Source organism: Glandiceps talaboti, chromosome 9, assembly GCF_964340395.1.
Source record: "Glandiceps talaboti chromosome 9, keGlaTala1.1, whole genome shotgun sequence".
Lineage (NCBI taxonomy): Eukaryota > Metazoa > Hemichordata > Enteropneusta > Spengelidae > Glandiceps > Glandiceps talaboti.
In genome coordinates this window covers 21,231,225-21,245,271 of record NC_135557.1, presented here as the reverse complement: position 1 = coordinate 21,245,271, position 14,047 = coordinate 21,231,225, and the positions used below count along the sequence as shown (strand labels likewise).

Genomic DNA, 14,047 nt, shown 5'->3' with positions numbered 1-14,047 from the left:
ATCACTTACACAGACTCGTGTGCCACTAGTCCAGTTAGTGATTCCGGCAGCTATACACAAGGTACTTATTTTTGTATACTAAAATTATTTTATGCTTTATTTTATACAACAGACCTGGAATCCTCTCCATGGTCAATGCTTACACTGGTCTAGTGGTCATTCGTGGAATTGAATCTCAATGTCTCTTTTCATCCCCCCCCCCCACCACACCCCCCACCCCCCACACACATACACTTACCCATACCCAACCCCCACCCCCACTCTCAACATTGAAAGAGATTAAACACCACGGATAGCCTCCAAACTGTGGTTATATACTCACATATTTGTATCAGTGATCAATACTCTTATTGTCATCGTTGTCAATTACTGCATGAACTCAGTTACTTACTGAACTAAGAATGAGTTTTAAATTGAAAATGATAAATAGAAACACACAAACTTTGATTACATGTATTGCATATTAAGTCTCTGACTTCAGTGATTTGACTGAGAAAAGTTGTTTTGTGTAAATGAATGTAGGAAGGTTTTGATATTGAGATATCTTGAGTAAGTGAGTTAAAGTATAGTTACTTATAATTTGCCATATTGGCTGTTTTTCCCTAGACCTGATTTTGAGTTATTCTGACAGGTATATAATGATATCCTAAGTATTTATACTGTACATACTATTTTATCTTTTTATGAAAAATATAACTTTATTCATAGACTTAATACAAAATAATCGTTTGTGTTAAATTTCAGATTCCGGTGGAAGTGGTCGAAGGAAGAAGAAAAACAAAGGTCACAAACAACCAGCATTAAACTGGGCAGATTTACTTCCTCCCCCTCCAGAACACCCTCCTCCAACCGATATTGATAGTCCTCCAGACTCCCCTCAGTACCATGTGTTGGGATCTCCTATACCCTCACAGTACAGTGTGAAATCATCCCAAGGTTACCAAACTGATCTACCTGACGACAACGCTTCAGTCGCTGCATCGCATCGCTCACACGCCTCCATGACTAACAGACACTTGCTACCCAAAGGAACCAATCCAAACTCAACAGCACCAGCACCGCCAGTACGACGACAAGCCGAGTATCCCATGGCAACAGGGATGCCAATGGATGGAGTGCATCACAATGATAATATGAGAGATATGCCAATACATAGTTTGAATAAAAAACACCGAAATGGACACCCTTACTCAACGAGTGGATCTTCTCACAACAGAGAACGCCAAACTAACCCTCAATATGGGGACATAGCTGTGTGCAACTCAGTTCCATTACAGAACTGTGAGTCAGCCTTAGAAACCGATTATACTGATAATGAAGACTACCCCAAGGATGAACACTTAATGCCAATGTTACCAGCTAGGTTAGAAGATACACCACATGGTCCAGGACTTAGTATAGATCTACCACTACCCAACTCAGACAACGGGTTGCTATCGGAGATGTCAGATGCTGATACATCAATTAGAGATGGTGATATGGATGGAGATACTGAGAGTAACTGTACAGGTAAGCTTGATTAAGAGAACAATTGGTCATCATGTTAATCTGAACTGTATGGGTGATAATTATGGTGCACTAGTTGAGTTGAAATATTGATAACATTTCGTCATCATGCAAATCTGAACTTTATGGGTGAAAATGGTATTACTGTAAACCAACCAAATGGAAGTGTTTGTAACTGTTGTCATCATTATAATCTGAACCTTCTGGGTGAGGCCTAACTAAACAAAGAAAGATATACATAGATATACAGATATACATAGACTCTCTCACAGCCTTGGGAACATTACCTTGGGACCGTAACATCGCAATAACATGGCAGGTTGCAATAACACATTATTCAATGGTTAGTCCTATGTAGTTCAAGATGAGTGTGCACAGTATAAGGATATTAGATAGAGTACAAGTATGCGGAAGATATCAGTACATGCAAAATAATCGCTTTCTTCTAGCGAAGTTCCCGAGGCTGTGAGAGAGTCCAAGATGTACAGTCACTTTGTAGTTGTAGGTCAGCATACAAATGTCAACCTTATGGGTGATGACATTTAACTAATCCTATATATTACCTTGACAGGGTCCATGATGGCGTCGTGGGCATCCCTAGATGGAAGTAGTGGTACTAGTGCTAGATGTAGTGCTATAAGTGATAGTTCTGATGGATCATTTTTTACTGACGCTGACTTTGCCAGTGCTGTAGCAGCTGCTGCTGAAAGTGCTGGTCTAAAAGTTGAAGGCACAAAGGTCATTGACCCCCATGCAGGTTAGTACTGTAGTTAATTAGACTGTTTGTGTGTGTGTGTGTGTGGGGGGGGGGGGGTGTAGATGGATGTATGCAGTTATGTGTGTATGTATGTATGTATGTATGTATGTATGTATGTATGTATGTATGTATGCATGTGTGTATGTATGCGTGTATGTATGTATGTATGTATGTATGTATGTATGTATGTATGTATGTATGTATGCACATGTATGTATGTATGTATGTATGTATGTATGTATGTATGTATGTACATTCTGTATGTATGTGTGTATGTATGCATGTGTGTGGGGGTGTATTTGTGGGCGATATATGTGTTGGCGTGTACATAATATGTCTGTCTGTCTACATTGCAGTGATCAAACTTCTAGGTTTACATGATTGTGATGTTTATGTTAATTACCTTTCAGGTCATAGGAAGTTGACCCCATCACAGAGGGCACAACAAAGATCAGGAAGTCCCATGACAGACACAGATATTGTCCATGGTGGTAAAGCTAATAAAGCTAAACACTCACAAAACAAATATAAACATCAACAACAACAACATCATCATCAACAACAACAACAACAACAACAACAACATCATCAAGCAGCTCCTAAACAGATGAACCAACAACCTAGAGATGGTATGTATATTAAAATAGAACTGTAATACTATCATTTTATATTTTACAAACAAACCAAACATTTCTACATTATATTCTCCCAAGATAGAGAACACTTTTTCTGCTGACCAAGGAAAAAAGAAGTTTATGACAATGTTTCTATACCTCAGAAGGTCACTTGACTCACTTTTCTATATGATAACAATTAGTTTTAGTCTATTTTAGTCTATTTTAGTCTATAGTCTATAAACCAAAGCTTTGATTACCAGAGAAATAACAATTACAGCAACTTTCATTTTAGCAAAATAGATTGTATGCTGATATCCTAAACTGTAATCTCCAAAGGCAGGGGCTATTCCTGTGATGGGTTCTGTCTGTCCGTTCGTCCATCTGTAAGACAACTTTTCTCAGACCTTCAATATCCAATTTCCGTCAAATATGGCACAAAGGTGACATATATGGGACATAAGCACGTCAATTTGTTTTTTGACGGGTAGAAATAATATTGTTATTCTGTGATTGTCTTATTGGAATAATTGTTCATGAGAGGCTAAGACTTTGTAAACATAATATGGCTAGTTTTGTTCTGACATCAAAATTTGCTTAACAAATATATTATATTCTCACCTTTCTTCAGAACAATCTCCGCATGGAAGGCCAAACAAACCTGCCAAGCCGGAAAAACCGGACAAACTGGTCGATAGGAAAGGAAGTCATAAAAAAAGTCAGAAGTCAAGACAAGATAGCGAGAGACAAAAAACTGTCAAATCAGATGATCTGACACCAGAGGATGTCAGTGAAGGTGTTATACCGTATAATAAACCTAGCTTTCCATCAACGTCGTCTAGTGATACATCGTCTAGGGGTTCAACGGGGGGACGTAGGAGGCACGAGAGGCCATATAATCCTGCCATTATGAACGATGGTAACGAAGCGGTGTCTAGTCTACAGGACACTAATGACATTGGACTACGTGTAACTGCCAATCCTTTAGCATTTCAACACGACCAAAACAATCACTTCAAAGCATAGAACCGAGGGGATCTATCACCCCTGTACTTCTAAATGGAATATCTCCAAGTATTGAAGTGAACGTTGTTGTTACTTGTAAATAGAATGTTTAAGCAGTGATTTCACACTAACAGACATTGATGTTGCTGCTACTTTTGTATGGAGTAATCCTATACAAGGATATACTGACTACCCCTACAGTGGAATGGACTGTTCCAGTAATCCTTTACATGGATATATACTGACAACCCCTATAGTGGAGTGGACTGTTCCCAGTGGTGGATTACTTGTGATTTTGAACTCAGTGACTTCCTTATTGCCAAGACTGGAATATATTCCGAGAACTATATTGACATGGAAGAAACCATTGTGATTGTAGGGGTGATTTGTACAGGATGTTTGATGTATTTTTGTACAGGCTAAACTTATGTATTTCAAGTGTCACGTGACTATTTTAGACAAGTCTTGTGTTGTCATGGTAACTGCTCTGCTAAGTATTATTCTCCTCCCCAATCTCAAGATGAAAGTTTTCATGTCCATTCGTAAGTTATTATTGATAATTCCGAGTTATCATCTATGTGTTTTTACCCACTTGTTACAGGCTGTGTCAGGGTTATTTATCATCTGCTAACCTCCTTCTCACAGGCTATGTCAGGGCAATTTTATCATCTGCTCATCCCTTGGTCACAGGTTGTGTCGGGGTCATTTTATCGCTATCTGCTAACCCCTTCTCACAGACGGTGTCAGGGTTATTTTTAATATTTTGTAAATCTGTCAAAGGCTGTATACAAACACTGTTTGGGTCATTTTATCAATTATTTAGCTCCTTTCTCATAGGCTGTGTCTGGGTATTATATCACTGTATCTTTACCCATTTGTCACTAGGGTGTGTAAAAACTCATGGTTATATTTATCACAGAAAAAAGTTTTGTCAAAACTTTAAAATAATGTACCAGTTATGTCCACCAAATCAATGCCATGGCAGATAATCAGCATGATAATCAGCAGATTAGTGACAGACAGATAGACAAACACAAATTAGTGACAGACAGACAGACAGACAGACAGACAGACATGTAAGAAGGGAGATGTTCAGTTTGATCCTGTCTGTCTCCTGCTTTGACAGACACTTCAGCATTGCAGGAGTGGTGACCATATTTGAATTCCAGAACTTGATATTAAATGAATAAAGTATATACACATACTGGTTATTACATGTATGTGTATAAAATAGCTATACTTGCATTTGTACCGTCAATGTAGTCAGGTTTTATATAATAAAAAAATAATACACAGTTAATTTATGTACTGCATACTATATTCTGCCCAACCCTGTATATATTTTATTAAAAAGAGAATTAATTTATAAAAACATAGGTGATTGATAGACCAGAAATTAAGTACAAATATATCTCAATGCAGACATGTCTGTCAGTTAGTGTGTTTCATGTACATGTATGTGTCTGCCACTCTGTTGGTCTGTGTGTTGTGTTGTGTTCTGTGTTTGCAGCCACTCTGTTGGTCTGTGTGTTGTGTTGTGTTGTGTTGTGTTGTGTGTTTGCAGCCACGCTGTTGGTCTGTTTGTGTGTCTGTTACTCTGTTGGTCTGTGTGTTATGTGTGTCTGCCAGGCTGTTGGTGCATCTGCGATGGACATTCTGTGCTCTCTATTGGTCTGTGTGTTATTGTGTCCGCCACTCTTGTTTCATCCACCACAGTCTGAGTGTATGTGATTGCCAAACTAACAGTCTATCCGTTTTTATATCTGACAGTTTGTATTTGTATGTATGTACAGCATATCTGCCTCTGACAATCTATGTATGTGTCTGCCTAAGAACAGATGGGGAAAAAATACCTTTCTTGTCTGTGGCTTAAATGACTGAGTGTGTGTTTGTGTATATGCATCTGACAATCTGTACTCTGGGCTGCCTAACTAACAGTATATGTGGGTATGCAGCTACATCTGCCTCTGACAATCTGTGTATATGTCTGCCTTAAACGAACACTGTGTGTGTGTGTGTGTGTGTGTGTGTGTGTGTGTGTGTGTGTGTGTGTGTTGCAACCTATGTAAGACTGCATGCCTATAATGGTCAGTTGTTCTTTGTGTGTGTGTGTGTGTGTGTGTGTGTGTGTGTGTGTGTGTGTGTGTGCATGCTTCTGACAATATGTTATCTATTGCCTCAAGACTGACAATCTGTGTGTTTATTGTCTACCTATCTGACAATCTGTGCATGCATGTATGTATGTACCAGTATGTATGTATTTGTGTGTCCACCCCAGGCAGCCTGTACGTATTTGTGTGTCTGCATATGTGACAGTTTCTATGTACCTGCCTGACTGACAGTCTTTCTGTTAGTGTGTTGTGTATCTATGTCTGTCTGCACACAACAACTGACAAGATAGTAGTTACAATGTATCAAAGCATACTATGTACAAGTGCAGAGCTTCTCCTATGAGACAAGCTGTGTTTGTAACTATGGTTACAACAGTCATAGCAACTGATCTATTCAAATATGGAATCAATGATCAGATAAGAGCCTTGGTAGACATAGGTAAACATCATTTCATCTCAGATTTGGTAACCTTGGTGACAAGAGACATGATGTGGTAACCACTGGTGGTAACCATGGTGATAAGGCACTACATCAAATCACAAATGGAGATTGATACATATCTTGATCATTAATATCAATCATCTTTTAATATTTATGTGTATGTTTTTTTAAATATTTGAATACCTGACTCAGTTCTCACTTATGTTTGTGTTGTTTACAAACCAGAGTCCATTTTGAAGTTAGCAGAAAGAACTGTGACCTTTAACCTTTGACCTATAAATAACCTATGACCCTGATTTGATTACCAACTAGCCAGCTACCTTATCATTATTTGTTGTTGTTTACAAATAAAATATTGACACATCTTTACTCTGTGTGTAAAGACGTTGCTATGGAAACTTGTCAACTTAGATTCAGTTATTTTTGACCTTTAAAAGTTCTTTACATGAAGTGTAAACATTGTTCTTATATATTGAAATGGTAAAAAGCGTTGTTTACTTATATATAAGTTTATTTTGCCCCATTGTGGCTTTTGAAATAAATCAACAACTTTCATCTGGTCTATGTTGTCTTACTCTGTACTATCGATATCACCCTTGTCTATCTGTGGTGTGGTGTGGTGTGGTGTGGTGTGGTGTGGTGTGGTGTGGAGTGGAGTGGAGTGGAGTGGAGTGGAGTGGAGTGGAGTGGAGTGGAGTGGAGTGGAGTGGAGTGGAGTGGAGTGGAGTGGAGTGGAGTGGAGTGGAGTGGAGTGGAGTGGAGTGGAGTGGAGTGGAGTGGAGTGGAGTGGAGTGGAGTGGAGTGGAGTGGAGTGGAGTGGAGTGGAGTGGAGTGGAGTGGAGTGGAGTGGAGTGGAGTAGAGTAGAGTAGAGTAGAGTAGAGTAGAGTAGAGTAGAGTAGAGTAGAGTAGAGTAGAGTAGAGTAGAGTAGAGTAGAGTAGAGTAGAGTAGAGTAGAGTAGAGTAGAGTAGAGTAGAGTAGAGTAGAGTAGAGTAGAGTAGAGTAGAGTAGAGTCTCTGAAGACATAGATTAGAAATGTACCAAAATATTTTTATTAAACATTCTAGTGGAATAGACAAAATACATAGATAGATCAAAATAACAATGTGTTATGTCAGAATTGAAAAATAAAAAAGTGAACATTACTTTCAGCAACAATGTATGAAAAAAGTTAGAAATCTGAATATTACAATTGGTACATGTTTTCATCTTTACATGATAATTAGATATCACTCCCCAATATTTTTCTTTGTTTAGCCAAGGAAAATACGAGTGACCTAAGAAGTCTTTGTCACTACTCACCTAGTGACTCGTAGTGACAACCCTTACGTCACTAGTATTTTCCTGCTGAATTAAGAAAATATCGGTGAATAACATAATTATACCCATCGTCGCAAACCACGGCCTGTTTTACGGCAACGTTATTAACAATTTCGAAATGTAGTGGTAGAAATAATAACTCTGGTTTGCGAGAATGAATTATACCAGTAAAATCCAAGAAAAAATCAGGCAAAGAAATAAACCAGTGTCGTGATGTAGAATGACAAGAGTATATATTCTATATTTTCATTCACATTGCCTCATGTATGGTATCATACATAATACTGGTCAGTTAATTTGGAGATTTGTTTGATGAATAGTTTACATACATTAGTAACAAAAAGTGAAATAAATGGAATATTTTAATGCTATCATGTAATGGAATTGACTCGTAAAGATATGAGGTAGTAATCAACAAATGAATTGATTTTGGATGACTAAAGATATAAAGAAATGTAACAAAATTTATAACATATAGCCTACCTGTAGACTTGAAGGAGTAACACTGCTACACTATTTCAAGAATTTCCGCTATCGTAAGACATTTTGAATTTTTCAATGTTTGCTTGTCTTTTCAAGTCTGCTATGATTGTTAATGTGTAATTGTGCAGTCAGTAAATATGTAAACGTGACTGTTTTGCATACTGTTTGTGGCGTGGCATAGCATGGCTTAAATTAGTTAATTATAGCGTAACTGAAATACACTTGGAAGGATGAAAGAAAATTAACATTCTTTCTAACAGGGGGTGTTTGTGTCTACACAAAATACTAAAGTGGGGGGGGGGGAGAGTAAAAAAGTAAAGTGTGCTTAAAGAGGAATATCAAAGTTCAGAGGTCATTTGAAGTGTTTTCAGTTTATTGCCAAACATCAATACGCTCATATACTTTTGTTTGATTCAGATTTATCATCACATTTCCCATGATGCAACATTCAGGATATCAAGATGGCGGGGTTGCAAGTTCCCTATTGGAAGGTTGGATAATGAGATGCTGGTTTCCAAAATGAATAAATCACATTGAGAATGCTGCATATGTTACCAGAGTCTGTCAATAACACTTACAAACATACAGATTCAAAGTGAAAAGATGTCAGTCTTGTCTTTGAATGTAACATCATTGCAACAAAATCACTTAAAAAATAAACACAAGAAACCAAATTACATCATTTCATATTTTAGTATCAAATTATTTTATCAAAAAAAGATAACAATTATTAATGTAACAAATGTCAGGATTACCTTTCAGATAATATTGTAAATTACAAACCTTATATTTATATCATCTTTTTTCTCAAAACACATTTATTTCAAAAACTTAGGAAATATGAAATGTCATGTAATACTTGACTGTTTTTATCATCTAATTATAAAAATACCATCTCAATGTAAAAATATGTAAAGACATGAAGAATGAAAACAGGTATTAAGTTAAAAAGTTATAAATATACATAGGTTTGTCTGTAGGATACAATGTTTCATCCTGAGCTATCACATGGCAAAAGACTACTGCAGTATACTGTTGAAGACTGCCCTCAGGTGGCCAGATACTGTAAACCTGGAAATTTTCGCTAGCGACTTATTTTCACATATGTTGCTGGAAGACATAAATTTAGTATTGACTAAAATGCCTTCTTGTACATACACACACTGCACCAATCTGGTAATTAGTGAAAATAAGTTGCGACTAAAATGCCTTCTTGTACATGAACACAATGTACCGGTCTGGTAATTAGTAAAAATTAGTCTTTGAGAACTAGCTGAAGACTGTAAAATCGCAAAATATTCTAAAAGTAAAAATATCTAGGTTTACTGTATCTTACATTAAATACTATATACAGAATGATCCCTCCAGGCTACTTTAGCGCATATATTACATTTGACTAATAAGTTGTCATGGCAACAAAGAAGCGTATAAACTGCATTATAGCATAGTACTGTAATAAATGTTTCAAATTGACAGTTTGTAGGAAGACAAATATATAACTATGAGACAACGCCCTCTATAGTTATCTATCAGAAAGGAAGAACTGGCAGGTCAAAGGTCAATTTGGCAAGATCCATTATTTTAAAAGTTATGTTAATTGACCTTTCATAAATAGATGGCTTGCACTTAGGGGGGCTTTAATAGTGATGGTTAGATGAAAAGGAATTTCAACTTTAAAACTCATCTCTCTTTTTAAAAAAAATCTATCTAGAAAATGTTGATTCAATTGAAAAAATTAATGATTTTTGTCTGTAATAATAGATTACAAAACAAATTATTTGCCGGGAATGAATAATAACTCAAGTATGCATGTTGTCATCTTAAACCGTTACAATATCATTATCTATTTCAGATATAAACTAACCAATAAAATGACTTTGAAAAATAAAATTGCATTGAAACATCTTGTTTATCACATCAATAAGCATATTAGTGTACAAAAATAGAGGCAACAATAGGAAAAAAATTTTCATTTGAATGCATTTCTCCTGGCTTGTACATGGTATTAACAACACATAATAATGCCGTTATCATTCACTGTGCTTTCTTTTTCAGAAAAAAAAAAAACTAGTTTGCATGAAACAGAAAGTCATTGTAAATTTCTGTGCTCTGTACATAGGTTTAATACTAAATCAAGCCAGTATTACTGTTCTGTAAATTAGTCTGTCCCTAATTATCAATCTATCATGTAAAGCTTTTTACAAAGAAAAGCAAACAGATTAATTCTGGAACACTTAAATTTCACAATTTCCTCAACATTTTGAGGTCTTTGGTTAGTTCTTTTTAGTAAACTTACCTTTTGTGCAGCCTTTTTAAGACCCCATTAAAAAAACTTTTTAAGTGTATTTTAACTTTTATGAGTTACTTAAGGACTATTTCTAGACTCCCTAGCTAATTTCATCATCTATATGGTAGTTATATCTAAACTCCCAATGCTAGTTAATTTACTACAATGCCAGGATATCCTTTTTGGACCCCTTAGTATACTTAAGAATCTATACAACTGTAAAGGCCCTCTAGTTTAGTCCTTTATTTACACTGCCATTACTAAGGCCCTCTAGTTTAGTTCTTTCTTCATCTACACTGTCATTACTGAGTATTTTGGTCCAAGTGTCTAGTTTCTCTTCTGTGTCATGTTAGGGGGTCATTTCAAGGCCCTCCAATCTAGATCCTCTTTCACATCATGTTAAGGGATTATTTCCATACCCCTTAGTCAACTTCATCTTCTACAAGGTAATTCGGGTCATTTGCCATAGGGCTAACTGTACATTGTTTCTTTTTCTTCTCCGGTGTGAGTCTAGATTTCTTCACACGTCCTTGTTTGAATGCATTCCAGATTCGGATGGTTTTATCCCAAGACCCTGTCAGGTACTGTTTAGTAGGAATAAATCAAACACAAGTCAGTCTAGAAAATCTTATAAATTTATGTTTGGTATCTAAAAATAATTGTAAAACTTAAGAAAGTAATTTTCCTTTCTTATAATAGATACATAAAAATAGTAACAATGTTTACTATACTATTGCAGGAACATTGTCTTAGTCAGTACATTATGTCATCCTATACATGGCTGGGTTTGTAGTGGTGGGGATGCAAGCACCACCACTACCCTAGTCATGAGTGATAAGCCAATACTTAAAATATATATAATAATAATACTTTATTCCAGAATTGTAAAGAATTGACAGAACAATATGGAAAAGGAGAAAATGGAAAATAGTTGTCATATAAAATATATTAATGAAACAAGTTAGATTCTAGAAATTTACTCAAAAAGATAATGTCTGAAGAGATAAAATTAATCAAAAATCTACACTGGGTATACATACTTATTTCATAGATATATTAAAACTGTCAAAAGAATAATTATAATCATAATTCTCTTGATTTCTGTGTTGTATTTCATAGGGTACACAGTGTGTACATGAATATTAGTCTATATGTGGACAAACAAATAAATATATCAATATTTTCATACCTGACTTCTGTCTGGGATGTGTATAATACATCGGATGGCATCAGCGTGACCAATGTTGGTTTGTACTAGTTTGTACGTCTCAGGGTCGTACACTCTGTACAAGGACAAATAGAAAACAGGGGTTGTATTACTTAGTATGTAAAAAGAGAGACATACATATAAGATAAAATAAAATATGATAAGATATAGATTTATTGCAACCATACAATGAACCTGGTGTTGGACTATGTATGTACAGTAAGGGGCGAGATGAATAGTTTAATATTAATATTGAATGTAGATGGTCGGTGGGGTGGGGGTGGAGGGGGTGGAGGGTTGAGCCATTTTAGTTCTCATCCTACAAAATCGATTTTACGTTTAATAGATGTTTTCTACCCTTAAATACAAACATTTCTATCAGAAATATCAGAGAACTGGAAGAATTTTTGTTATTGTAAATGCATGGCATTAAAATAAAGTAAAATGTCCATAAAAGAACTATTCTTTACTCACTACATACTGATTTGAAATTGATTGTTCAGTTTGAAGCAATTTTTAATTTTGGCCAATTTAGTTAGAAGTGGGGGGGGGGGGGGGGGGGGGGGGACTGAGGCCTAAGTTTAATAATTAATGTTTTATCCCACATTGATCTATTGATCTCACCCCTAAGACCTACCAGTACATATACCAGGTGGTTGGTTACTGAGTATAGAATGTATCTCACTCCTGTACAATGTCCCTTGTATGCACACACAAACAAACCAGTACATGCAGTCACTGGATAAATACTAATATAAACCAAGTTTTCATTACGGAGTAAGCAAAGTGGGACTTAATTAAGGGTTTGGTGACAAATGTGACGTTCTGAGCTGCGTATCAAACTTGTTGTTCTTTTTGATGTAGTAATTAATTTTTACTTACTTTAGGTTTGGTCCTACACCAGCAATAATACATCCATTGAGTTGGTCAATGTACAATGCAGTCACTAGACCATGTGCTGCTAAGATCTGTTCACAGTTCATACCGTCCTCTGACTGTAACAAACAAATAAACAAGAGTGTAAAAAAACAATTTTAATTATACACTGAAATCAAATTTTAAGTATCAGTCAATAAATGTCAAATGAAGAGCTTCCAAATGTACTCAGCTCTTTGATTTTTAAAGTGATTCCATTATAAACCAGACAACCAATCAGAAGACTTAGCCATATTCTATTGGTGTCATAATCTGACCCTGTCACCCAATGAGCATTTGGTTGATTCCATTATAAACCAGACAACCAATCAGCCGACTTACCCATATTCTAATGGTTCAATCTTCTGACCCCATCACCCAATGAACATTTGGTTGATTCCATTATAAACCAGACAACCAATCAGCCGACTTACCCATATTCTAATGGTTCCATCTTCTGACCCCGTCACCCATTGGTTTTTCAGGTGATTCCATTTGACTTGTGTGATTTCTCCATCATGACCTTGTAATGTGTTACATAAAGTCATTTTACGTCCACTCTCACTAAATTTTCTAATATACACCATCTTGTCACTTGATGCGTATGCAAATTCATTCCTGCAAAAAAACGCCATTGAAGCATTAGATGATGTTACTTCACAGGTGGTATCTTTTTTATAAAATGCTCGTCAGTTTGAACAGGAAGTTACCATTTGTTTAAAGGCCAATGTCTCACTCCCAAGACCTTACTTTATGTCCTCTTTTCACTGATGCCATATTTAAATGATAGGTTAAGATTGTTCTTCTGTTCAAAACCAACTCTTTATAGCTCTATCAGGAAAATGATTTTGTTTGACCAAACTTTTAAGCCTAATGCAACATTATTTTGCAAGCCCGGAATGATTTTACCATTTGGAATAGTCTGTTGTGAAATCAAACAATGTTGTAATGACATTACACAAATACAGCCTTGTACTGGCAAACACATCTACATTTTACCTCTTTGGAGAATAGTCCATATCCAGTATAATACCATCACATGCCAACTCTATGGTGTCTAGTGATCCAGGGTTGGTATTGCGAAAACAGTCGTGTAAACTGTAAAATACAGACACATACAGACATGAATTACTTGAAATGTAACAGAGGGGAAAGGCTAACATGCAAGTAGTCAAAATACTTTAAATGCATGAACTTGTCAGGTGTTTATGGATGGTTATATAGTCAAGTAGTTACATACTGACAATGTCCATCTCTTTACGGACTAATAGTGTGTATCCTTGAAAATGTTCATCTGGTCGGTAAAACATAATACTATAACGTTTTTTTTTGCATGACCAAAACATTCTAGTTACCTGCAAGTAATGTTTTGCCTGCCCTCGATGACAGGCTTTTGAAACT

At 36.1% G+C, this 14,047-nt stretch overlaps 2 protein-coding genes across 2 annotated transcripts in view; one reads left to right on the top strand and one right to left on the bottom strand.

Moving 5' to 3' along the window:
* LOC144439954 (roundabout homolog 1-like) overlaps positions 1-5,902 on the top strand; it is a 135,768-nt gene extending 129,866 nt beyond the window's left edge. Inside the window, exons 24-28 of the mRNA XM_078129187.1 lie at positions 14-61; positions 745-1,509; positions 2,078-2,263; positions 2,674-2,892; positions 3,509-5,902. Coding sequence (XP_077985313.1) covers positions 14-61; positions 745-1,509; positions 2,078-2,263; positions 2,674-2,892; positions 3,509-3,903 — 1,613 coding nt within the window. The 3' untranslated portion in view covers positions 3,904-5,902. The remainder of the gene's footprint in view (positions 1-13; positions 62-744; positions 1,510-2,077; positions 2,264-2,673; positions 2,893-3,508) is intronic.
* A 3,086-nt stretch (positions 5,903-8,988) lies between these two features.
* Positions 8,989-14,047, bottom strand: part of LOC144440123 (uncharacterized) — a 21,526-nt gene continuing 16,467 nt past the window's right edge. The window contains exons 17-21 of the mRNA XM_078129386.1: positions 13,646-13,744; positions 13,081-13,264; positions 12,614-12,726; positions 11,714-11,807; positions 8,989-11,108 (exon numbers count right to left, since the gene is read on the bottom strand). Of these exons, the coding sequence (XP_077985512.1) occupies positions 10,947-11,108; positions 11,714-11,807; positions 12,614-12,726; positions 13,081-13,264; positions 13,646-13,744 (652 nt within the window). The 3' untranslated portion in view covers positions 8,989-10,946. The remainder of the gene's footprint in view (positions 11,109-11,713; positions 11,808-12,613; positions 12,727-13,080; positions 13,265-13,645; positions 13,745-14,047) is intronic.